General features: G+C 40.1%; 1 protein-coding gene across 2 annotated transcripts in view; it reads right to left on the reverse strand.

Annotated features, from left to right (window-relative positions):
• Positions 1-27,996, reverse strand: part of LRFN2 (leucine rich repeat and fibronectin type III domain containing 2) — a 225,679-nt gene that overhangs the window by 84,591 nt on the left and 113,092 nt on the right. For both annotated transcript variants that reach the window (XM_057429997.1, XM_057429996.1), the window contains exon 3: positions 14,319-15,711. In XM_057429997.1, coding sequence (XP_057285980.1) covers positions 14,319-15,691 — 1,373 coding nt within the window. In that variant the 5' untranslated portion in view covers positions 15,692-15,711. The remainder of the gene's footprint in view (positions 1-14,318; positions 15,712-27,996) is intronic.

Below are 27,996 nucleotides of genomic sequence, written 5' to 3' on the forward strand. Positions count from 1 at the left end.
TGCAGAATTTGTAAGTCAGTGTGCTACTTCCAGGAGTATGCCACTTCTGCCTTCCATACTGCTGTTCCTTTCACTCCACTTGGATAACTGTCATATTTAAACACCCCAATGAAACCAGTTATAAACATCTGTGCTACCACATAATGACATACAAAAAAAATTCTAGGAGAAAACCCAAACAGAAGCTGCTTAAGAACAATTAAATAAAAGGATTTACTCTGAAAAAATACTCCAACTCTGGCACAATTAGTTAATTAAATCACAGACAATATAATTATCTACCATGAAGAGCCTGGATGGGAAGAAACAAAGAGAAAAGGTGAAATGAACATCAGTATTATCTTTTAGTGTAGAAAAAGTCCCAAACAACAGCTAAAATTTCACATGCTTCCATTAGTAGGAGTTTGTATTGCACAAGGTCTCATCACCTCTTCATCCCACTCTAACCTGGTGCAGTAACAAAGGGCAGTACTGAACCCTGAAATGGGACTGCTGTGGTCCCTCAGGCTTTTATTAATGCTCTTCACAGGCATGAATCCTGCTCCCAGTGTTTATTTCATCTTTCCTCTTGCAAACAGTTCTTCATCTCACAAAAGGCATTAGTGTCCCTGAGAAAGAAAACAGAATTTGAACTACTAGCCATACTTATAACCTTGTGACCTCCACATGTCTCATAAATGCTTCATCTCTGACAGTATTCAAGACCAGGTTTAACAGAGCCTTGGGCAACATGGTCTAGTGTGAGGCATTGCCCGTGGCAGGGGGTTAGAATTAGGTATCTTCAGCTCCTTTCCAACCCTAACTATTCTGTGATTCTATGTTTCTAAGCAAATTATACAAGAGCCAGGCATCTATCAGAGGTACCTCTGCAGTACTGCTACAGAGAGATTGCAGCATTGCTCATGCCACTGAGGGTGCAGGAGGTTTGTCTAACCACCCAGTGCACATGGGGCTGTCATTGCCCTCTGCTCAGCCAGCAGCCTGTGGTCACTGAGGTGACTCCTTCCATGGTGGCTGTTCCTACTTTCAGAGCAGGACACTCACACCATTGTAACAGCAACAGGAGGAGGCTGCAATCATCAAAGGAGTGGGGGAGAGAAGCAGAGGTGTTCTTGTCTCTATTGCCTGCTCAGCTTACCAAACATCTGGCTCCCTTTCAGGGATGAAAGTGAAGACACAAAGAAAGACAGGATGGTTTCAAGCCAATTACCTTAATTTCTCTACCCCTCTCCTGTTGCCCAACCCTGGCAGTGCTGTCAAATTCCTCCCCATAACACTCCCAGGCCATAAACCTTTGCACACAGCAGGCTGGTGACCCCAACTGGCCCCAGAGTAACCTGAAAGCTGAAATTCTGCCTGTACATACTCATATTAGCAAAATTCAAGTTTGCTTGGATCTGCATCCCAACACTGCAGTACAACATGTGGGGAGGCTCAGTAATCACTATCATGCATACTTCTCATTCTGCACAAGCAGAACAAGCAGCTCCCACTCTCAGCACTGGCAGAAGGACTGATTCATCTAGCCTGACTATCTGAGGCAATCTGCCAGACAGCAGAGCTGCTGGTGGGGTGCCTTGACACTGTTAGCTGCCCATATGTCTATCAGGCAGCTACTGCCTGTGCAATCCCCACTCTGAGAAAAATTCAGAGAAGGGTTTGAGATATCTGCATAAGAAGCAATTCCAAAATCCAAGCTGATTGAATAAACAGATAATTTAAAAAAAAAAGAGAAAAAAGTGTTGGGTTGAACAAACAGCTCTTGCATTTGTTTTCTTGTCAAAATGAAGTAAATTATAAGGTAATAAATATATTACAAAATTAAAACTGAGGCAAATTCAAAATTATGCAAGAGGAAGGGGAGGGAGGACAGATGGGCAAATTCATCACAAATTCACTTCTAATGCTGGCTGTCTCAAACTCTTCATCTCTGCACACAAACTAATCTGTAAACCAGAAGGAGGTTATGGTATTGCCTTACCTTGCTGTCTACAGGGTTTTTTTAACCACCCTAAAAGCACAGCTGTAACCTCCAGTGGATGAGCTCTCCTTCATCTGAGGATGTTAGCTAAATATCTCTCTTGCTCAGCACCAGTGCCTCTCTCTGTGCTGCTGTGGCACACAGGTGATTTTGCTCCACTCTAAAGTGCCCAAAGGCTGAAACTAATTCCCATTTCCTTCCATGGAAAGCATCGCTTTGTGGTGTTCCTGTCAAATACTTTGGGACCTGATATGATCATGCTGTGATTCTGAGCAGGGCTGTGGAAATGAGGCAGATCTATCTGCCTGCTGGCTGGGCTGCTTTTTGAATATTAGAACGTTTCATTTTAAACAGAGAAGTTTCTCAATGACATTATAGTTTCAAGGTTACTTCAGATTGCAGTACTAGCTTGTTATCCTCAGATAGGACTGGATTACCTTTGTACCTGGCCCTATTACAGATTATTATGGATTACAGGGTACATGTCTCTATTGCCTTCATATTAGACTGTAAATGATTCCCCCAATTCATATTGGGGGAAAAGGGTAATATGGCAATGAAATAACTCATATTACATTTTCAAAGACATCCATTACCTAATATTTTCTTCCTTTATCATTGAAAATTTGATCTACATTTCTGCTGTGCCCTTTTAAGATCAGAGAAAGGATAAATGACTTCCTTGTAGTACAAGCCTTCATTGAAAACCTACAACGCTCAAAGAGTTACACGGAGCATGACTCTGATTTCTGTCTCAAGTTTTAAGGTTCTCAGCTTCTCTGAAATACTTTTCTTTCATCTTTCCCTGACCAGAGCATTAACACAGAGACTACTCACCATCAGCATCTCAATTAAAGATTCAAAAGAGATTTGAATGAGAAACAAATGTTGCATCCACCTTGTACTGGATCACCTGAAAAGAATGACTTTTGCTTACTCTGAATGCATATATTGTGCTCAGAAGACCTGCTTATTATATGCAAATCCAAAAGTAACAAGGCTTGTAAGAGCTAAAGCCAATAAAGGCTTTATGATATAATGTATTTAGTCCAGTGTATCCGCCCTTTTTTATTTTTCTGGTGCTGTGTCTTTTAGAGGTCTATAATTTTCACATTATGAGTTCTACGTAATTTCTCTAAGGTATTAGAGCTGTATCATTTCTATCTTATGTTTGGGTTAATTGGTGCAATCATTGTATAAAAAGTACAGTTTTTCTGAAAAAAAAACCCTGAGCATACAAGCAGAAAGCCAAGTATGAAAAAGAAGGTATAACAGGAAATTCAGAACAAGCAATTAGATAGGTGAATCTGCAGCTATGGCAGTGAAATAAAGCCATAACATCTGAATATGCTTTAGGAATACTATATGTGCAAAACACCTGTGGATAAAAATAAATCATCCTCTCCCTCAAACAAGTAGTTTTCAGCCACTATTTTTACTCTGGGGTCACCATTCTTAAAGGAGATTTCTTAGTAGTCTGGAAATTACCTAGATTGTTGGTGTCCCAGTTAAAACGAAGGCTGAGGTGAGGGGAGGGAGCAAGTTCTCAGACACAGATTTAGAAAGGCTAGGAGTCACACTCTGTTGTCACTGGTGGTTTTTCCATGTCTCCTAAAAGGACCGAGATGTCAGCAGCTGTGACACAAAATGGAGAAGAGATCATAGTGGATCTCTGAAAACACCTGGAATTTAACGGATCAGCACTGGGGAGACAAGGAGTTTTGCGAACCTGATGCAGGCAACACCTGAAGAAGTGAAAATTTGGACATCAAGTGGAGCATTCTGGGTGCTTAAGTGTGCATTACATACACTAAGTATGGAGGAAATTACACATACAAAGTATGGAGAAAATTTGCCCCTCTACTCCACTTTTGTGAGACTGCACTTGGAGTAACGTATGCAATTCTGGTGTCCTTGACATAAGAAGCACATAGAACTGTTGGAGCAAACCCAGAGAACGACTATGATGATAATAAAGGGGCTGGAGCACCTCCCATATGCAGACAGGCTGAGAAAGTTTGGGCTGTTCAGCCTGAAGAAGAGAAGGTTCTGTGGAGACCTCATAGCAGCCTTCCAGTATCTGAAGGGGGGCTATAGGGATCTTGGAGAGGGACTCTTCATAAGGGACTGTAGTGATAGGACAAGGGGTAATGGGATTAAACTGAAACAGGGTAAGTTCACAGTAGATATAAGGAAGAAGTTCTTTACTGTGATGGTGGTGAGGCACTGGAACAGGTTTCCCAAAGAAATAGCAAATGCTCCATCCCTGGCAGTGTTCAAGGCCTGGTTGAACAGAGCCTTGGGCTACATGGTCTAGTGTAAGGTGTCCCCGGGAAATAGATGATCTTAAGGTCCTTTCCAACTCAAACCATTCTAGATTCTACGAAATGAAGACTCATTGTTTTTACTGTTCCTTTAAGGAGACTGCACATTTCTGTTGTATGGGTACATGATTACAACGAAGCCCTGATCTGAGTTTGATACTATTGAAGATGCCTTTCCCAAGTCAACAGATTTCTAACCTGCATTTAACAGCAGTAACAGCATCAAGAATGCTATATTTTATCTCCAAATTATGACTTTATGATGGGAAATTATCTGATTTGAAATGTGAGGAAGGACTTTATTATGAACACGTTGAGGGCTTTATCAGGACTACTCCCAGCTGTGAATCATGTTGTTTCTTCAATTGGTTTACCAAATTACCTTAAGCTAAATATTTAACCTCCTTATTCCTCCATCTGTCTCTCTAGAAAACAATGGTAATCCCTAAAATACAAGATTTTCAGACTGAACGAAAGCCCATCAGAGTCAATGATGGCTACTCACTTCTGAATGCTGAGTCAAGCATTTGATCAGTTACCTGTAACTATCAGTGTTAACTATTCTTATTTTACGTGACTATGAATGACCTGGAAGGTTGTTACCATTAAAAGATAAGCAAGTAGCAACAGCTGTTTCATAGAGCAGCACATGAACTGCTATAAAACTGTCCTAGATTTGAAATATGAAAGACAGTAGTAACTGTGCAACTCTGCGCTGGCTTCTTAATATTCAGGATTGGCATGAATCTGAATGTGTTAAAACTTTTCATTTAGAGATCAGATTGTTGACTCACCTGAAGCTTAATCAAAATCTTATTTCAATAGTTCTTTTTGGCATCAGATGTGTAGCTCATTATTGCAATGATGGGTGGAGACACCTCCTGGCATTCCAGTTCAAAGCAGCTGAGGGAGGGGATGTGGCAGATGCTATGGGCAGGTGTTAGCTCATCCTGAATTACCCTCAAGTAAAAGTGCTGAGCCTTTGATGAGCTAAATAAATAATTAGCAGCAGAGATAAAATGAGAGTACTACTAGCTTATGCTGAAAACCAGTTCTGATTTCCTTTACACCCTGCACACTGCCCTTGGCTCTAGTGGATTTCTTCACAGCAGCACTACAGGGGCTAAAATGAGATTCAGGCTCTGTGTCTTTGCATTCAAGCACCTGAGATTGAGCTCAGGGGTAGAACTGTAGCATACAATCTCTTCACATACCTCACTAAATGTTATTTGACTGCTGTTAAACTTCGAAGGAAATGAGAATGCCTCCAAGACAGTGAAAGATGCTGTCCTACCCTTCTCTGCTACGCTGGGGCACTGCAGAGTGCAGATTGGGCAGCAGTAATGCAAGCACCCTCTCACATGCTCTCGCATATGTTTTACATACTCACGTAAAGGGACGTATCTCCTGTAGGGATCAGAGGTCATTTAGTATTTTGCCTTTCTGTGGCAGTTATCAAGCAAGAAAATATCGGTCTGGGTAGCATCTGCACGGTCTGCCTCTGCTCATCATGAACTGAAGTGGCTCTCACAAATGGATTTCTCCTCAGTTTCTATGCATACATCAGGTGAATGATGATGATTTATCATAGCAACCTAGGATTACTTTCATAACAATACTAAGAGGTAAATCTACTTTTCTTTAACTCTTATTTTTCATTTATTCATTATATTTATAAAGAAATATATTTATATTTCTTTCACATTTTATAGTTCCATTTTCCACCTCATTATCTGGTAATAATGCAATTTTTCTCATTTCCACCACATTTTCTTTCTTATTCTTCAAACATGTCTCAGATTGCAAGAGGGGGGAAGGGAATAAACACAAGCAGCCAAAAAAAGCACCCTAACCCTCCCTTGTCCCTGTATTTCTCCCAGCAAGAGAAACAAAATAAAAAGTAAAGGCTAGATGAAGCTTTTTTTCAACAGGTGCAAATTAAACCCCAAACCCCCACAGTCTCAGAATACATGTTTCTGTGAAGCAGCTTCTTCATTATGCCTGATGCCTTTCAGCAAGCTTGCATTTGCTGAAGGTCCTCTAAGAGTCAATGCACACTACTGCTGCAAAACACTCTCAAATGACCTGAAGTACCAAATATCTATGTCAAAATTTCACTGCTCTACTTATACAAATTTTGCTTCCCTTTGGGATTGTAACTTCACTTTTTTATTTTTATACAGTTGCTGTCTCAACCTGTCAAATACCAATGATTAATACATGATAATTAATGTTTTCATGTGATGTCCTTCCTCCCAATGGTTGCCTTAGTCAGTGTCTAAATATATAAATGCTTTGACCAAATCAAAGTTTGTATCCTAGATACAATGTAGCCAGAATAACTGGCTCATGTGTGGAGGCTTAGGAGGGATTGTTGTGCCAGCTGTGAGCCATGAACGAAAGTTAGTGCCTAGTGGCAGTACCTAGAGGTGGAACTGAAAATGGGGTAGAAGAGTGGCAGGCATTTACCTGTAACTCTTCACTCGAATGAACCCACTTCAGTCCGAATCATGAGTAAGGAAAGATGTTCACGACTTTCAGAATAAATGAATCCCCTGCCTTTTCTAAAATTACCAAAGCTATGTATTGCTAACTTTCCTCAGAGGGAAAATATTGTAATCATGCTTCACTACAGTATCAGGCTGTTGAGACTACGTGTTCTAACAGCAGCAGGGCATTGCTTCCTGTTTTCAGTCTTTAGCTGGTAGACCTCTGCACAGGAGGCTTTCATTGCAAGAAACACTACCAATCTAGACAGTGGCACTGTGGCACTGCTGTTTGAGAGAACATCCTTACACAATCTAGATATTTATGAAGTTTGCAGAACTTTCATCATAAAGCATTTTCTTACTGACATGCAGCTGACTAGAAGAGTGCATGGGTATATTTATCCTAATACATTGTGGGAAATTCAAACTCAGTTAATTACAGAAGTAATTAACTAATTACCTAAGTTAAAGTATCCACAAGTACTGAGGCTGAAATTATTTTTTACTCATAGAGTTGCACTATCACCTGACTGCCAAACTGCTGCTAATGTTTAACTGAGAGATGACAGGAGTGGTTGGTGGAGTGATGTTGGTTCAGTCACTCTGTAAAGCACCTGCAGTAAAAGGAGCTGTGTAAATGTAAATCATTATTATACTGTTTAGGTAATCAAATCCATAGCACCATTGTTTAAATAGACTGGAGATATGGAGCTATTTATTCATATTCTAATGCTCAGACTGCATGCTACATAAAATATATATGGAAAAAATAAGCATTCATAAATATATAAAATACTTTTTCTTCCAGTGCTGAATTTATAAGCTAGGGAGACTATAGTGCTACAGTAATTCTTATTTGTACCGCTGTTTTTATCACACTTAGTATGAAACACCACAAAATAAAACATCTAAATCTCTCATAAATGTAATGGCAGTGTTGCACTTCATATGCACATTTTTAAGTGGCTGTGTCATCACTTTAACTCAAAACACAGCCAGCAGGCTAAGTATGACCTGGGAAGTTCCTCAAAACACTTGCAGATTTATTCATCTTTTGAAATAGTAGTGAATTTCTATATTTCACCAATACCTGATGGCCAAAACTGAGATTTGGTCCCACATCATGTACGGTGCTCTGCACATAAAACAAAGACACAATCTCTGTCCCCAGATGCCTTACTTGAATTTAAGTGTTGCAGTTATGTAATGCTCCATCTTAATCGTTCATGACTATCTCTGTTGCTGCAGACCACACAATGACTTCAAAGCAACATTCTCCCTATTAATTTATGTGGGCTCCTGGTTCCACAGTATTTTCTAATGCATTTATCCCTGTGAGGCAAGCCAGTGCTGTCATCCCAGGTAACAGATGGGAAAGATTCTATTTTGAAAATTTTTGTATTTCAGCTGAATCCCATATTCAAAATGCATTAACTATGCCAGTGCCTAAGTTGATCTGATTATAAGTCTGTTCTTAAACATCTGAAACACTTGTGAAAGGAGAGTTTAGGCTAAGAAAAATCTACTCTCAAGTTTTCCAGAGCAGGTAGGATTTCTATGATAGAGCAGGTCTCCTAGAGTTTGCCTCTTCAACCTTAAGTCTAAGTACACTGCTATGACTTAAGTCCAAGTACACTGGTCTTTTTCCATCCCTTTCTCTCTTGGACACTGGTTACTCTTCATGCATGTTTTTTATTCAAATAAGAGGTACTTTTCACTTGTGTGTTTTGTAAACACACTTCTGGTCTTCACCAAAAGTGATGGGTATAATACACATTTATTGTCATCTGTGTGTGTTTAAGGGTGGTTTATATTACAGAAAAGGATGAAAGCTGCTGCATTAAACCCACATATCTCTTAAACATGCCAGAATTTACCTGGCTCTGGCCTTTGCAAATCACTTTGTATTTTTCTAGAGGGATAGTTACAATTATCTTTTCTTCAGAGATTAACTCACAGCGTTAAAGGAAGTGCTGGCCTGAACAGCACTGAGGATTACAGAAACACAGTGTGGTTGAGGCTATAAGGAATCTCTGGAGGTCATCTCGTCCAGCCCCTCTGCTCAAGCAGGGCCAGACAGATGCAGTTACCAGTACCATATCCAAATGGCTTTTGAATATCTCCAAGAATGGAGACTCTAGCACCTCTCTGGGCCACCTATACCAGTGCTCAGTTACCATTACAGTAAAAAAGTATTTTGTGAGGTTCACATGGAACCTCCTGTGTACCTTTAGATGGTGCCTCTTGTCCTAGCACTGGGCACCACTGAGAAAAGCCTGACTCTCCATCCTTGCATTCTCCCTTCAGATATTTCTGCACATTGATGAGCTCTCCCCTGAGCTTTTTCTTCTCCAGGCTGAACAGTCACAGGTCTCTCAGCCTTTCCTCATATGTGAGGTGCTCCAGTTCCTTAATTATCTTAGTGGCTCTTTGCTGGACTCTTGCCAGTATGCCCATGTCTCCCTTGTACTGAGAAGCCAGAAGAGTACTTCAGGTGTGGCCTCACCAATCCTGAATAGAGAGGAAGGATCGCCTCCTTTGACCTTCTGGCAACACTCCTCCTAATGCAGCCCAGGGTACCATTAGCCTATGGCAAAGGTGCATCACTGGTTCATGTTTAATCTCATGTCCACCAGGACTCCCAGATCTTTTTCTGCAAAGCTCCCAGCATATGTGGTGCATGGGTTTATTCCTCCTCAGTGTTAGGACTTGGGATTTCCTCTTGTTGAATATCATGGGGTTCCTCTAACCGCCAATTTCTCCAGGCTGTTGAGGCCTCTCTGGATGACACTGTTCTATCAGGCACTCCTCACAATTCCGTGCCATCAGCAAACTGCTGAGGGTATACCCTATGCCATCATACAGGACATTAATGAAGATATTAAATAGGATAGGATGTTAAAGAGGTTGTAGAACAGCACTGACTCTTGAGATACACTGCTAGTTACTGGTCTCCAACTAGACTTCATGCCACTCATCACAACTCCCCTGGCTCAGCCACTTGTCTAGTTTTAAATCCATGACACTGCTCATGCAGCCCATACTTCATGAGCTTCTCTACAACAATCTTACAAGACAGTGTTGAAAGCCATAGTGACTTCAAGATAGTCCTCTACTGCTCTCTCACCTCTTCTACCAACCTAGTTATTTCATCACAAAATGTTATCAGGTTTGGGCTGATGACTCTAAATCACCTTCTTGTCCACCACATTCCTGGAAAATATACCCAGGATTAGCTCCTCCATCATCTTCCAGGGATTGGGGGTGAGGCTGCATTGACTGCAGTTCCCTGGGTCCTCCTTCTTGCCTGTTCTGAAGACAGAAGTGATATTTGCTTTCTTCCAGTTCTCAGGATTTTTCCCAAGTGCCATGATTGTTCAAAGTTAATGTCTTCATGCTGACATTAATCAGATCCCTTAACACTCATGGGCACATCCCATTAGTGCCCATGTATATCCAGCTTGCTGGATCAGAGCAACATGAACCATGGCCACATGCACCAAAAAAAAAGACCTTATTATGTGACAGTACTTTAAAAAAAAATAAGTTGCAGTTCTCAGGGATTTTTTTTTTATTTCCACTTCAAAAGGGCTTGCTCTCATAACCTGTGTGTGAACAGAAGACAGAGATAGCAATCTGTTATTTCTGTGGCACCTGCTGGTCATGATGTGGCTTCTTAATGTTTTACCAACAATTGCCATTTTCTCCATCCAGGGTAGCATGGGTTTGAATGTCACAAAGGTGAGTTGGCAAAAGTTAAGGAGAGTGAAGAGGAAAGAGAAATTAAGGAGAGTGAAGAGGAAAGAAAAGTTAAGAATGAATAAGAAACACAAATCAAAAAATAGGAAAAATAAAGAAGAAAAAAAAAACCAACAAAAAAGCAACTTAGACAAAACCAAACCTCAAACCCAAACAACAAAACAAGGTTTCCTCTCACTCTGCCTAGAAAGAGAGGAATCCTGTTTCTGTTCCAGGTGAAACAATATCACTATCTTGACAGCAGGATTACTAAAACCAGTGCATGGAAAAGTCAGAGAGAGCTCACTCACTTGGAGACACATAGGTCAGTAAAGCAATGGTGTTCATCTGCGTGTGACAGACAATTCCAGCACAGGCCCCTGTTGTAGGGTCTTTTTTTAATGTGAGCACAGGTCAAAGCAGTTTCTGGAAGTTCTGAGATACTGCTAAGAGTTAAGTGCATGCTCTGTTAAAGAAGGAACATTCGCTACTGCCAGTGGTGTACAAAAGATAATATAGCATGTCACCTCTGAGCAGCCTCTGGTTATTGATCTGGTGCCAGTGTTAGGGGCAGTTGCTGTCTGTGCAAGTTGATATTGATCAACCTGCCTCTCTGAGACATGAGCACAAGCTATCACTCCCTTTCCTCCAGCTTCTCCTTCTCCCTCTCAGAAGCCATGCAGAACAGAGTGCTGATCCAGGACTGCGCTCATTTGATCAGTATCAGAAACTTGCATCCTGAATCTACTGAAAGAGATAAAGACCTGCTGCTAACTTCAGCAATGGCCTTGAGACAGCAAATACAAGTGAAGGTCAGATAGTGGAAGCAGAAAAACTGTGCTCCTCTTGCTAATCCTCATTATGCTATATCTAAAGCCAAACTTCAGATTATTTCAGATCAGTGAAATCAAGAGGCCTAACAGACAATGCTTGTCACTGCACCTCTGAATTTTCATAGGGCAAATCTCACCCTACTGAGGTCCCCATTCTACCATCTGCAGCTTCTACAAGTGGAAGATCACAGCTGGGTAGAAGCAGGAATGGGACTGGTGTCCTGGGTAATGATCAGGAAAGATGTTAACAACAATAGGGAGGGAAGAACTTTCACTCTTTCATTGTGAGTACAACATTAATAAAAAAAGTCTTGTCTTCTGTGCATACATTTTTTACTAGTGAAGCAGGATTCCTTCAAACTGAGCACAGCCAGTGTGCCTCAGTCCTGACATAGTGACAAATCTTAACATTAAGTGCCCATCAGCTAAGCAGCATCTCATTCCATATAGCACATACACAGCAATTTATAGAGCAGAGCACTCTAGAAATCCTTTTCCCTTAGGTTTTTCTACATGCTCATTGCAGTGATATGCATCTGACCAATTAAAGCAAAACAGCTTTAGGTAATTAACTCTAAGGGGTGAGTGGTTCCCTGACTGAAAGTCACAGGAGCTGGTTTTGATATTATGAGTACCATTGATTAACTCTCAGACACTGGACAATTCACTTCATCTTTCAATGCTTCATTTTTGCCCAGTGCAAAATATAGAGAAAAAAAAAAAAATCTGTTTTCTTTGGTGAAGTGCTTTTGAGAGCTGTGAATGTAAAGAGCTATGCATCATCAGTGAATCCTCAAAAAGGCCTGATGAAAGACTTACGGAAATATCACTGTTTTTCTCATTGTGTTCTTGGAAAACTGAGCCACAACCAAGTAAAGCAACAAAGGGCCAAAACCTCACTGAGAGGTGGCAGTGGGGACTGGATAAGAATTTAGGGTTGCCTGACACCTTGACAGCCACTTGTTCCTCCAGACCAGGCTGGCAAGATGGCATCTTTCTCTCATTCTTTTGCCCATGGCATTCAATTCTCACCCCTCCACCTACTAGATTGAATGTCTTCACTTCTGCATTGTTTTGTTTTGTTTACCCGGGCCATCCTCCTTCTCAACAAATCAACACGACTAGCCACTTTCAACACCTGACAGCTTCTGCATTTTGTTTGCAGATATTCCTGCTCTCTGGGCCAAATTCACTATACAGTGTCATATGACTATACACAACCTTCAGAATATTTTTTCACACTTTGACTGGGCTCAGGATCTTAAATAGCATTGAGCTTTTGCCAAAAGCTTTGCCTCAGGAAAACCTGACACTGTCAAATTTTCTTTCATTCTATTCCTAGTACTTTATTATTACTTATCTTATCCTTTCATTCTACCTAACTCCACATAGTTGGAAGTCCCAGAGCTAACACATATTAGTTCCTCTGTATCTCAGCCAGAGCAAGGCAAATAATTCCCACCTGCTAATTGATTTGTTACAGCATATTTTGATAATTGAGGAATGAAAGTTAACATAACTGAAATTCTCAGATTATTTCATATTTGAATAAATAGCCTTTAAAAAGAATGTTCTTTGGACTTTCATGTCAATATTCCCACTTTTGGCAAAGAGATAGTTTGGAGTAGGTAAATAAATCACTTTATTATTTCTGTTCTAAAGCTGATTGACACAAAAGCATTGTTAGAACAAAATTTTCTCTATGTAAACTAAGCAGTTCTGAAAGAAATAATTATATTTCACTGTGAGTTAAAAACATCACTCGAACATTTACTACCTCTCTTTTTGACTAGTGCCTCAGCTCTCACTCCAGGTGGTAAAAGGACAGAGTAGCCCGTAGGGCAGCAGACTACTGAGGAAATCATCAGATTTGACTATGTTTTGGCTAGAATTTGTTCTCAAATTAGAGTCAAAACTCAAATCCCATTATTCCTTTACCAGATCCAGTTTTTCTCCGCTGGCTTCAGGATGCAATTCTTGCTTTTACTTTGCCATGAGATTCTTCTGCTGGTAGCTCACACATAGCCATGTAGACTTCAGCTCAATGCATCTGATACTGCTGTCTTTGCAATAAAAAAGGCAGGAAAGTGTGGTTTCCAGGGATTCATCACTATCATGAACATACTATGTCAATCATTCTTCCAAGACAGAAGGAAAAAGCAGCAACACTGCTTTCCTGTACTGTTCCCACCCATTTTTAGTCCCTAAAATGTATTGCTTCTTCTCTGCAAAACCAACTCTTGCTTTACATCATTAAAAGTCAGTTGAGTTGTATAACTGGAGAAACATAATGAACATTCAGGGATTGCTTTTGAAATTATCTCTATCTCTCCTTGCACTTAATATGGTATAAAACATTAAATACCTCAAAGTTGTCTGCCATTACAGCTGTGCGAAACAGATGTCAGTAGAGTAAGAATTAGTTCTTTCATATAGGTGAAAAATCTCTTGCTAACAACCCAAAATCTTGAATCATGGAATAATTGGAGCCTGAGTTATGGGTAGACAGCACAAACTTCCTCCCACATTGCTTCCCCTCTCAGTAGTATGTTTCAATCCCACCTACAGGAGGTGGAAAGGGAAACTTCTGACTTCTAGCCTGTCAAGTTTTTCTTTCTTTGTTAAGCCTCTTAAGGAGACTACCAAGTGTGATATTATTTTTTCCTAAATGGGAAATTTTACTGAAAACAGCTGTTGTTAAAGAATGAATACTACAGAAATACGTAATATATGACTTACAAGGGGGATGAACAGACCAACAGATAAACTGAAAGATCCAGTGCAAATTTATCAGACACCACTAATGCCACACTGCATACTATAATGGTGACAGTGTTACCTCAAAGTCAAATCAGTGACCTGAGAGTAGAAGGTCTGAGAGTATAAGAGAGTGAGAACACCCTGCTTTCTGCTCCCTGCCATCATCAGAGGACCAAACAGCAATTGCATTTACCTGTAGATTAGGACTTCATCATCTGAGCAGTTATACTGCAGTTGATACATTTTTACCCGAGGGGCTGACTTGCTCACTGTCCACTTGACCAAAGCTGAGGTAGTGGTCACATCTGACACCAGAACAGCCCTTTCTGGTGGACCTTTTGTTTCGCCACGATTAGACTTGCTGGAGCTGGTGATGTCTGAGAGCCTGGATTTTGGTGGGGCTGCTCGGCCTGTGCTGTTGCTGAGATGGGGGAGCTGAACAATTGAGAGTTCAATTGTTGCAGTGGACTCTCCAGCAGCATTGGCTGCTATGCATGTGAAAGTCCCATAATCCTTAGAGGTGGTGATGAAGATATCTAAGGTGCCATTGTCATAGACAGCTGTCCTCGAAGAGTTCCCAATGAGGTGGTCATCAGGTGCCACCCAATGAATGATAGGGGTGGGATCCCCAATGGCTTTGCATTTCAGTGTGGCAGTCTGCCCTTCTAAAACCAGCAGCTTATGAGTATGTTGTGTAATTAGAGGAGGCTCACAAACAAATTCTTCCTCCCGTACGTACCAGAAGTACCTTCCTTTTAGACCTGGAGGAGAAGCACAAGTTTCCATATCATCATCTCTGTCAAGTCGCCTTAACCACAGCAGCTCACAGTTGCAATGCAGAGGGTTGCCCCCAAAGCTGAGAGACAAAGGTGGAGAAAACGGGGTAACAGCTAACGGAATTACTTGAGATCTGGCAAATATAGGGTCAGGGGGCAGTTTCTGAAGTCTGTTGGATGTTAGATCCAATCTGGCCAATTTCTGAAGATCTGCAAAAGTCCCTTCTGTAATATAATCAATCAGGTTATGATCTAAACTGAGCTGGTGCAAGTTCATCATCTTCCTTATAGATTCCCAGGGAATGTTTCTAAGGTTATTGTAGGAAAGGTCTAAGTCTTCCAATGTCAGCAAAAAATCTTCAAAGGCTTCATCAGAAATGCTGCTTAGCTGGTTGTTGTTTAAAATCAAATGTTGAAGGTTAATTAAGCCTCTCAAAATATCCTCTCCAATGTCAGGTAGCCTGTTGCTGTCAAGATGTAAAGACCGAAGGCTCTCCAAGTCAGTGAAAGAGTAGGGCTGTATGTAACTGATGGTGTTTCTTGACAAAGTAAGGTCAACCAGTCCAGACATATTAGCAAAATCCTGTCGGCTGATATTAATAATAAAGTTGCCCCCAAGGCGGAGTTCAACAGTCCTTCGATCTATGTCTAGTGGTACAAATAAGAGACCCTTAGAGGGACACAAAGTCCCCAGTGACTCAGAGAGGTTCTGGCAGACACAATATTTGGGACAAGCATTGACCATGACAGCCATTCCGAACACCAGGATGCTGCAGAGCAATTTTTCCATGGTGAATCACGCAACAGTACCTGCAAGAAATGAAAAGAGTTACAAGGAACATCAGCAATATGATAAAACTCCCTTCCCTTTTCTGTTTTATCTAACATATACCTCCAGAGAAACTTCACAGTGCCTCCTCTCAGGAGTCAGGACTCTGGGATGGGAAGGCTAAGTGTTAGAGCTATATGCTTCTCCATATAATGCATTTCTTTCTAAAACAAAAAACAAAAACAAAAACAAAGAAAAAAAAAGGAAAAAGAAAAAAAAAAAGAAAAAGTGGGTTTGGTTCCAAATCTGAATGGCAAAGGAATTGTTAGTGTTTACATCTGGTAACAGGGCCTTGTGACTACCTATTTTCTACTTACAGTTTTAGAATTCTTATTGGGTAGCTGGTAGAGGACAAATCCTGCTGTCAGATTGCATGGCTTACTTAAAACCCTGACAGATTTAATTTGGAATAATGCCTGCTTCTTTGACGGTAGAAGCTGTCTTATTGTAATTACATACTGCTGCATAATAACGTGGAATTAGTCTGAAGGTTGAAAGAGCTGATTTTATGAACAAAAATAACTGCATATTTACCTTTCAGTAATGTGGTTAGTAATGACCATGTAATTATCTGGCCAGTACTGGGGTGAGTCAGTTCACCTGCATCCTCATAATAAAATTCATGATAGTCAGCATAGGAAGCACAAATATTTGCATAATCACCTGGATTTACCCTGTTCTCAGGCAACCTATACATCATTTAGCTCCAAAGAGAAGGGATGCAGGGGAAACCTGTGTTACCTCAGTCTCCTGGCAAGCCTTCTGATGGCTTCATGCTCTTATGCTGCAACCCTTTCTGTTTGTTGTGATGCCAGTGAAGCTTTCGCCTGTGTCCATGGCCCCACCTTGTGTCCTGCCTATTTCCCTTTGCATATTTTCATCTCCCTTTTCAGCTCTCATGCTTTTTTCAGCTAAAGCTGTAAGATATGTGTCTTTGAAGAATAAACAAAATGTATTTACAGGCTGACTTGGAGGGTCAATTGTGGCTGGGGGAAGCTGCAGCCCTAGTTAAGGTTTGGGAATACCTTACATAGGTTTGCTGACAAGCTTCCCACATGGGCAGAACATAGGTAAATTTGTTTTCTTTCTTTCTTTCCCTTGCCTGAACCCTGCTACCAAGGAAGGCTGAGGAATCAGCAGATCACTCTCCTCTAACCCTCATTCTCAAGGAGCAGGTTGACAGCTATATTTTTGAGAGGGATCCAAGATGGTGTGGTCTAATCTCCAAGCCCCTCGCTTGTGGCAGTAGTTACAGGCACAATTCAGGCTACAATTTCTAACGTTGACATTCTACCTCTATTTAACCCTCACCATATAACCACTGTCCTCTATCTTGGGCAAATGCAGGTGCTCATAAGTTTCTGGCACTTGTGTTTCAAGAACAGTCATGGCATAATAGGAGATGCGAATGAGATGGGACACCCTCATGCTTCATCAATTGCCCCTTTAATGCCAAGCAGTAGATGGCAGTCACCTATGCCTAATCTGGTTCTCTTACTGCTGTTCACATGATAGGCTCACACACAGTGTCACATAATGACTTCAATAATTAGTACTATGAGGCCACTCAAACTTTAGCAAACATATGACACAAGAAACACATTTCACAAAGAAGTCACATTGCAATTATTTACACTTCATCACACAGCTAAAATGACAGTTACACAGATGCATTATAATAATTGAAAGAAATTATAAAAATTAGTTATTAATCTCCCAGTAACACACCAAACACAAAATCTATCACTTCAGTAATTTTTTTTCAAATCTTTAAACAGGTCTTGCTGCACTTCCCTGTGAAAGGAACAAAACCTAAGCCTCTGTGTTTGGGGCTCTGCCCAAATGTGGATGATTGCTTTCCTGGAATGGTGGTCTGGTTTCCCTTCTATAGAATATCTAATATGACTCAAACAAGAAGCTGTAAAAATGCAAGATGTTGTAAGAGGCCTTGGGTGATCTGATTTAGCGTAGTCCCTGCCCATGGCAGGGGGGTTGGAACCAGATGATCTTCAGGTCCCTTCCAACCCTAATTATTCTATGATTCTAAGTGCTGAACTATGCACAGTGTGTTCTTTATGGCAAGGTTTTCTATATGGTGTGATGTTAGTAATTATGTACTGTTACTACTATTTCATAGGAGAGGAAAGGACTGAAGCATCTGTGTTTGCTGAACTCTGCAAGCAAGATGAAAGTGAGATACTTTTAAAAAGGACAGCTTGAGAAGAGTAATCTTACCTTCAGTAGCAAATAAAAGGCTACTGAGTAAAACGTTTGGAGATTATCAAGTATGTTATTGATGCAAATCTGTGGCATACTTTGCAAAGAGCTATAAATATCAATTGGTAGTTTACTAACAGGCAATTGGCTTTTTGAATCTTAATTATAATTGTCTTCTGCAGCTTTAATTTATTACCCTACCAGCTGAAACGATAAACAAAACCACTTTAAAAGGGAGAGAAATAGATACAGTTAATTAGTAATAAGCCCTTTCATAGCTTCTCCCTTATCTACATTCGCACCCTCTGAATATCTATTCAAAAATTTGAATACACACTTATGAGAGCAGTGACTCCTTTAAGTGTCTCAGTTCTCTAACCACATTTTTTTCCGGATGCTGTTAAATATCACAGGGCTTTGGGGGGATGGTTGACTCTAAGCATCAGAGTAAAAAGCGTTTGTGAAAAAAAAATGGGGGGAGGAACAGAAGTTAATTACAGAAAATAGGGACTGCAACACCAAAGGAGGCTGTGAAGCAGGAGGTCTAAATGGCAAAGCAAACTCTGATGTGGAGACCATCTGTGGATGGATTGAGAGCACATCATCTGTCTTTTGAGGGCTTGCCTGTGTGCGTGAGACAGAGAGCGCAATATGCGTTTTTTACCAGAAGGAAGACAAATCAGTAACAACCACACTAGAAATACCATGGGTGCTGTCATTCCAGTTACTGAATGCATTTGAAAGTATTAATGTAAATATTGTTTGTCTACAGAAGACATTTCTAGACTTTGTAATCTTTTGCTGACATTGGTATTTAAAGTTTCTGAGCCTTGGGTTTCTTTAAAATGTAATCCCGAAGTGAACAGTTCACAACACACCGAGTAGGGTACAAACACAAAGCACGACCTATCGGAAGTTGGAGAGAACAGAGGAGGACTGGGCTCCTGAAGAAGAACATCTGGGGTTTCAATAGGGCAGCTGGTTTTCCTTCTTTTCTCCAGACAGACAAAGCATCTGGGCCATAGGTGAGGTAAGAATTCTTCACAGTTATAGTAAGACCTTCTAAAATCCAGGGTCTCCTACAGAGCCATGGTAGTTGCTTGTTGCCAAGAGGATAGATGTAAAATAAAAATTGTTTCGATTTCAGTTCTGGTAACTTTCATACAAGACAGAAAATAAAGTGTCAAGTTTAGGGTCTGGTTTTGCTGACCAGTTTGCTCACCTTGTTCCCAAAATCTCTTGTGACCTGCAATACCAAGCATTTTATGGGCTGCAAGAGGTAGCCTGGTGATAAGCTCACCATTCTGATTTACATTTTAACGGTATGTATCTATAAATAAAGATTTCTCACAGCAAGTCAGTAAATCTGGCAGAGTTCCTATGTCAGACCAAGATGAAGGATAGCCCCTTTAGTCCTCTTACAACATGGAATGCTATGAATTAATATGTGCAGAAGTCCTAAACCTTGGTGTTTTGTATTCAAATGTTCCTCATAAAGATACAAGTTCTGTGATTTGGTATCTCATTGCATCAATGTCTCTGAGGCCTTTTTTAATTCTATATTCATTGAGCTTAGCATATAAATTCCAATAACCTTTGCATACCAAAGCACCAAGTACAAGGTAATTGTCAGACAAATAAGCTATAGCTGCAGCATACAGTCTGGGGAAAATAAAAGACACACACAAATTTAAGAGGTGAATAGTGGCTCTGATTCTACTGTGTCTAGGTGCTCTGGGACCCAACTTCCCAGGCCTGAATTAATGTACTTCAGTTTTGTAGGTACTGTGGAAGAATTGTATTTTCTTTCCTGGAAGCTGTCTTTTTCCTTTTACTTTTAACCTTCTCTTACGTCCATTTTCAATGAAACCTCCATGACTGGGAAATCCAGCCCTCAGCTACAAAACTTAGAGGACTGCAGGGATGGGTGAAGTTCTGTGCATATTCTCTGAAACAGTTTAATCTACAATGGGCAAATAGGATGGGACAAAAATTGTTCCTTAATCCTCTATATTGTCAAAAATTCTGTGGGAAAGTTTCATGTTCTCTGGCATAAACTACCTAATCCATGCAGGTAGCTTATGCCTAACTCAGCAAGCAATGCCAATGGCATAAGAAAAATAAATGTTTCAGCTTCTGAATCTGTTCTCAGTACTACATACATTGAAATATGGGTTGTGTGTTAAATCACTGCTAGTCCTGTGAACATCTGGGAGACTGTTCAGGTGTTTAAACAGTTATGTATCTACGTGCTTCCAGGCTCAAACTCATGGTAACTGACATTACTTTTGTTTAGCCTTTGCCTTTTGTGTTTTTGAACTCCTTGGGGGTAAAGCTGCTTGTCATCAGGTATACATATGTACAGTGCAACTTAGATTTTGGCTGGGCCTTTTTAGGAGCTAGTTGTGTTGAAAACAATACTCTAACATTCGAAATGCTTGCTTTATCCAGCCACTATATATTTTATAAATCATAGAGGGGGAACATTTAGCACATATTTCTCCAGGTATCTGTGGCTGTCTTTACTAAGCTCCACTCATGTTAATTTGACTGATATTACTTCCATAGTAACAGACAGAAAAAGGAACTCTGGGTGAACTGTAAGTGCCCTTTGTACAACTTTTTCTTGAATACTGCATCCATAGCAAGAATGCAACCCAAAACCATGTTACTACCCCTGTACCATCATGAAGATCATCCAAATGCTGTTCTGGTTTTGCGTTTCCAGGAAGTTAGGGTTCTGTCTCATCTGCTTTGTGCTCCTCAGCCCTTGAAACAGTCTTAGTTTGGTAATACTTAAGGAAAGCTAGGCTAACGAGGTGTATGCCTCCAAATCAAATTGACTCACAGGATGATCTTAAATGTAAGAATATTTCTGTGATGGTTGCAGTCTTTAAAGAACTGGTTGTAACTAGGTCCAGAACAGAGGTAAGGATAATCCATAAAAGGCAATTTTCAAGAGGACTCATATTGTGAGGGCTGATTTAATCTATCCAACAGATACCCAAATAAATAACCCAATATTTTCTGAGGCAGGTTTGTCTCACACAGGAAGATAATGGTCTTTTTTAGTCTTTCATTGGCAAAACTTGTGTATATTTGTGTCTATTTTTGAGAAGCTTTTCTTTATTTTTCATAATTTTTTCCTGATCTTTCCCTGACACTTGTCATGTTATTTCTTTTTTTAAGTACTAACTTCATCCAGTTCTTTTACCATTCCCCAACACTGAAGCAATGCATTTATCAAAAGCCCAAATTATCAATGTAGCTAGGCAGGTGTAGCGCTAGGTCAGCTGTAATTCACTTGCAACCTGAGCATCCTTGCATCACCAGCCTATGAGAGTGGTGGAACACACATCACACACTGCAAACCCCTATTCACTATGGGAGTTTGGTACGGGAAGCTCTGACAACCACAGCAGCTTTTCTGTTGAAGTACAGGGCTACATCACTGATGCTGTTTGGCACAGGAGCTTCACAGCTTTAATGCAGATAAACTTTCATCTTTTCATGTCTCCTAGTTTACTAAGGTATCTCATTTCTTTTATTGTAAGTGGTACTTTCAATACACACTAAAAGAGCAAATCCACATGCTAATATTCCAGCACAGTAAACCCCTGCAATTATTCACCTTTTCACATTTCAGTCTACTGAGGGCAAAAAGAAAAGAACCTTGGACACTTTTATGAAAGTTTAATATCTGTAATACTTGAAAGACAATAGTAACCCCAAATATCAGACAAATTTCAGAATCAGTCAGAAATATCAGCCTCTTGTTTCTGTTTGACATAGTTAAACTACTAGCAACTTCTGCTTAGGTGAGCTCTTGAAATACATGGTATAAATACCATTCCTAGAGTCATCTTCTTGCAGCATATAGACATTACCTGGGAAGGGCATTTTGAACACTAATGGAAAAGTGAATGTGTGTACATGAGGATTTTCTTTTTTCACAGTGCTTTTGACACAGGAGAAATATGACATATTTGTAGCTTCTTGTCCAAAGATATGGAACCCTGGCTACTGGATAGTATGCATGTCTAATAGCCTTAGTGACCCTAGAGCACTTACATCCTAGGATGTGCTTACATTCTAGGTTCCAAGAAATGCAGCAAGAGCTTTTCAGTCAAGAGAAAACCAGATGTAAGCGTGCTAGAGCCCACCTCACTTTTACCGGCACTTTGCTGAAATTAAGACATCATAGTAATAAATTTGTATTTTAAGAAAGGAGCAAAAATCCATCAAGCTTTTGAGATTCATTTTGTAAGAAAATACAACTTGGTGAACATATTCTGTGTACTTCTGAGCATCTACCTGTCTGGCACTTCCCCACAATACATTTGGGACATTTTCATCACTTCAGATAAAACCTGTACAGAAGCCTCAGAAATATTTACTTTCAGTTTCATGAAAACAGAGGAGAGATATTTCTTTAGCTTTATTAGACTTCTGCAAAGCAAATAATGCATCATCAGTCCATCTCTTGTTGGGCATTGGAGAATGCACACGGGAGAAAGACATTATTAATATCCTGGCTGTTGAAAAGGCTTTAACCTCAATTCAGCTTTTTTAGACAAGAAGCAGTCCCCTCTGCTGTTAAAGTGCTCTGAGCTGTCCAGGTTTTCCACCGTCTAATAGGCAGTGAGCTCACTTTGCAGTCCTAATATAACTTAGGAGTAGGTCAGTCAGGGACACACATCCTTTGGAAGCTTGTCTTTCTATTAGTTTCCATAGAAAAGTACATAACGGACAGCTCAGGGATGTAAATGGTGATGAGGATGCAAACCTGGAAAACTTTCAGGGAACCTGGATGCCTCATTATAGTTCAGTTCAATGGGCCTTGAAGGTCGCTCTTCCTGAGACTTTTTTACAAGCTGACACTACGTACTAACACCGTTCTGTGAAAATAGCTACGCTGCTGGCATAGTGGGGGTTGCTGTTTATACAAACACAGAGTGGGACCTCAGTATTATTTAGTGACCTAGTTTACACAATAAGAGAGTTTCCACCCAAAGGGTATAGGTGCCACTACTTCATTATAATTAATCTCTAGACCTTGTCTGATCTGGCATTATGCCACTTGAAGCTTAGACAGAAAAGCCTTCATGCACACACAGGGTATAGAAATAAGTGGGCTTAAAAGTCCACTTAACAATTAGCTTAAATTTCTTGTACAGCAGAAGATGGAAATTTTTACCCTAGAATGATGTTTACCTTCAATGTGAAGGTCAGTTTTATTTATATCTGCCCTGAAGCTTATGGCTCAATTTTTAATTCCTGAATACTGATTGTAGTAACAAAATTAATTCTGTCCTGAAGCATGAATCCTATACGCATGTTTGATTTACTCATTCATTAAAAATCATGCTACTTTAGGCAAATACCTACACAAAATACATAATTTCAAGATGAAAATATTACATCTCAAATACACTAGAAACAAATATTTTGAACGTTTTAATACCTTTGCTAAACATTTCATTTCATACCTTTCTTAAATAACTTTTCTATTGTTCCTGAACAATCTCACTGTCACGGTTTAACCCCAGCCGGTAACTCAGCAGCTGTTCATTCACTTCCTCCTCTTACTCCCACCCCACTCCCCCTGCCCCGCCTCTGGGCAAGATGGCTAGAATCAAAAGACTGTAAATCCCACTGATTGAGGTAAGAACAGTCCAATAACTAAAGTATAATATAAAACTACTACTACTACTACTACTACTACTACTACTACTACTGCTACTGATAAGGGAAATAACAAGGGGAGAGAATATAAAAGTAAAAAAGAAAAAAAAAACAATAAACACAAGTGATGAACAGTACAATAGCTCACCACTCACTGACTGATTCCCAGCTCAACCGAAGCAGCAATCTGAGCCTTCCGGTTGACTCCCCCTGGTTCATATACTGGCCATGATGTGCTGTGGTATGGAATACCCCTTTGGCTAGTTTGGGTCAGGTGCCCTGTCTCTGCTTCCTCTCAGCTTCTTGTGCACCTCCTCACTGGCAGAGCATGAGACTGAAAAGTCCTTGGTCAGGGTGAGCATTACTTAAAAACTACTAAAAACACTGGTTTGTTAACAGCAGTGTTCTCAGGCTAAAGTCAAAACACAGCACTGCCTCAGCTACTAGGAAGGAGAAAAATAACTTACAACTGAACTTAGGACACTCACAAAGAGGTTTTGTCAACATGTTTGGTGTATATCAGTGGGTAGAACTTCTGGCTAAATAGAAAAAATTATCTAGCTCTAACCAGAACATGAGTGGCATGTTATAACTGATAATCATAGTCATGTTTTGTTGACTAGTTCACTGATTTTATCTGTGAAAATAGTGGTACTTGTGTTATTCTACCTTCACTGACTGGAAGGCACAGACTTTAACTACCTGATTTCTTGGGGCAGACATGTTTTTTGAATATGCACAAAATGTGCAGACAGTTGCTTGTAAGCATACAAAACCAAACTGAAAAGAAAAAGGCCATTTAGAAAATCCAAGTATGGACATCTGGTAAACAGACAGACTTAAGTAACACCACTTGATATCTGCATGTGCATATGTATTTACTGTATTTACCTGGAGAAAAGCCTGTCACTTTTCTCCAGGCACAACACACTGTCCCTGAATTGCCTGAGCCAGCTGATGAGAAGCTTCAGGTACAGAGTAAGAGAAGCCTCAAAGCAGCTCATGCTGGCTCATGGCCAGAGGAAGAAATAATCCATTCCCCTAGGCATGAAGATGGATTGCACCAACAAGAGGTCAAATTAACCTGTTTTCTACAGCTTTCCAGTGCAGCTACATCTGTGTAACATGGTGATTTTCCAACGAGAGAGACACAGGAAATGCAAAACAGCATTCTCAATAGCACTAACTAGAAATGGCTTGGGCTGATTAATTTTTTTTGCCACCAGACCATTTGCAGGTCCTTTCATTTTTGTTCATTTAAAGCCCCCCAACTTTTATCTTTGCCTCTTATTTTAATGCTGTATACCAGTCTCCATCAGATTTTATCTACAAACTCATGAGCCTGCTAAGTAGAGACCCTTTTCTATTTTCAGCAATCCAGTTTATTTATTTTGCTGGTTCTTTACAATCCTGCATTTTGCTTCTGCCGTTTCAGCAGAATAGAAAAGTTATGAGGTATTTCATCTCTTACTCATTTTAAACACATAGGGAAGCTGCAAAGATAGTAAGGAGCAGCTCTCTCAGATATACTGCCTATGGTGTGGAATATAAATATCCATCAATGGACCTTATTTCTTTCTACAAATACAACTGAAGGCCTGTTCTCATCATCCAAATCCAAATTCTCCTCAGCTCTGAGCCATAACAGCAAATCCTCAGTAGCTTTTATCCCTAGCTTACTTTAATTCTTATAAAGGCTTTCATATATTCTTCTTTTCTTCCACATCAAAGGAAAAGGGGGATAATTAAAATTTGGATTCTTTTCTTCATCTGGGCCCATTACCTTTTTTTTTTTTTTTAATTGATTTTTTATTTAGCCCTAGAGGCAAATTCTGTTCAATATTCCTTAGGAAATATTCTTTATTTCCAATATAGACATTAATTTTCCCTCCATATGCAAGCTAAACACAAAGAGGCAATGGTACGAAAAACAAGGCATACATAAAGAACTTTTTCTGATGTTTCTCATAAATTTAATTTGCCACAGAATGTCACATGCAAAGATTTGGAGATGCTTTGAAACATAGGAAAGGCAAATTGATATCCACGCTTACACAAAAAATCACTTTTGCTGTATGCTCCAGATTAGGATTCCTAATCACGTCAGCATGGGCGTTTGGTAGCAGAGGTCCACTGTAACAGGGAACACAACCCCTGTATTTTGTCATTGTGGCTGGCTCATGGTTTCGTAAGAAACTAGCAGAGGTCTGAGAAGGACATGTGAGACCTCTGCTATGCCACTGCATGACACAACACATGTCCTCCACAGGTTCCAGGCTCTTTTACTGTATTTTATTGCTTTTCATTTAGTTTGGATGGAACTAGATTTGTCAGTTAAATTTCTCTTTCTAGTCACTCCCACTTTCTGATTCCCACTGTTTCTCTGAAGGACTTAACACTCCCATTATTTCTACTGTGTGAACAGCAGGTTCTCAAATTTGTAGACTGATTATACAGTTACAAATTACCAAATTACTGTGTCACTGGATGGGAAAGAGAAAGGAGGCATGAACTTTTTGTAGTAATACCTGTTGTTTCATACCAGGTTCTTAATGCACTTTACTGAATAGACTACTACTAGCTAGTTTTTACAGGTGAGTAAGAAGGACCTCAATCTGCCTCAAATATCTTGCTCAAGATTATTCACTAAGTCCCTCCTGGAAAACCCAACTCTCATACCTTTTTAGCAGTGATATTTTTACATATAAGCACGTCGCTGTACAATTTGTTAATACAAATCTAGTGTCATGAATAGTGTTTGTGTAATTACATTGAAAAGAGAGACTATGATGCCTGCATCTCTGAGGAAGAAAACTGGACTCAGGTAAAGACAGGTAAAGCTAACTCTTGGATGGCATTACCTATCTTGATATGTAGTCTTTAATGAGCTTCACTTAACTTTTCTTTCTTCTCTGCAGGATAAAGATAAACATTGACTTCTAATCAGGTGTTGGCAAGGTACCCGGAGACTGTGTGTTGTGTCTAAAGACAGCTTATGGGGAAGTACACTGACATGGCACATGAAGGGAGGTGGCAGATCAGAGACAGCTTTTACAGCTTTTTCCCTAACTTAGTCATTGGCTCATTATCATCCCAAGGCTGGCATTCACAGAAGTCAGAGGCGGTGGATGTCTGCATGGCTGAAGTGACTAGTTCCCAGTTCCTTTGCTACCCTGAGCACTTGTAGCACAGAAGCCTCAACTACTTTCCTGACATCTCATATTCTTCTATCCAATGACTTGACTATAGCCCAGAGTCTCAGCTTTCACAGTTAATAAATTCATATATACTGGAATACATTTCTAACTCTGCTGGCTGTGCAGAAAACTTGACTAGTGCAAATGTTATACAGGGAGATACACAGGGAGTGTGCAAATACATGGGGAAAACAGCACCATAAAAGAAAATGGAAGCTAAACAAAAAGCACCCCATATCTATTACTTTATAAACAACAACAGTACAAGGGTATCACAACATTTCAGTCATGCTGATGTGGCTGAAGTTTTTTTGCCTCTCCAAAGAAGAGCAATGAAGTTGGTGAAGGGTCTGGAAAACGAGTCTCATGAGGAACAGCTGAGTGAATGGTGTTTAGTTTGGAGAAAAGAAGGTTCAGGGGGGATATTACTGGTCTCTACAACTACCTGAAAAGATCTTGTAGAGAGGTGAGTGTTGGTATCTTCTCCCAAGGAACAAGTATCAAGCTGTGCCTAAGGAGGTTTAGACTGGATATTAGGAAAAAATTCTTCACCAAAAAGGTTGTAAAGCATTGGAACAGGCTGCCCAGAAAAGTAGTTGAGTCACCAGTCCAAGAGGTATTTAAAAGATATACAGATGTGACATCTGGGGACATGGTTTAGTGGTGAGCTGGCAATGCTGGGTTAATGGTTAGACTCAATGGTCTTAAAGGTCTTTTCCAACCTAAGCAATTCTATGACACTATGAACGGGAAACCATACAAGGTACTGCTATTTTTCTGTCTAACTGATCTGAGGAGATCTTGTCCCAGGAAAGATGGGAAGTCTCCCAGGTGAGGTTAGAGGAAGGTGAGTGGAAGGCAAGAGGAGGATAGCTGCTTTTCTGTTACACTTGCTATGTTTATTTATGAGGATACAAAAGCCTTCACTCCCTAAGGCGCTCCATATAGCACCTTTCACTGGCACTAAGAAAAAAAAAGAACAAGTCTCTTGAAATTAAAATGAATGGAAACGTGAAAAAATAAACATATAAGCCCCAAATATATCAAACATATATTGTTCCACTTTGCAGTTTCTGCTCACCAACCACTCACAGAATGACAGTCTTATCAGATAAGAGCGGCCAGCTGCTATTTGCTGCACTTAAATTTATATTGCAAACAACAGGC

This window comes from Pezoporus wallicus, unplaced genomic scaffold, assembly GCF_028554395.1.
Source record: "Pezoporus wallicus isolate ANWC-B61680 ecotype Strahan unplaced genomic scaffold, APGP_CSIRO_Pwel_v1 contig_5353, whole genome shotgun sequence".
In the NCBI taxonomy this organism is placed as follows: domain Eukaryota; kingdom Metazoa; phylum Chordata; class Aves; order Psittaciformes; family Psittacidae; genus Pezoporus; species Pezoporus wallicus.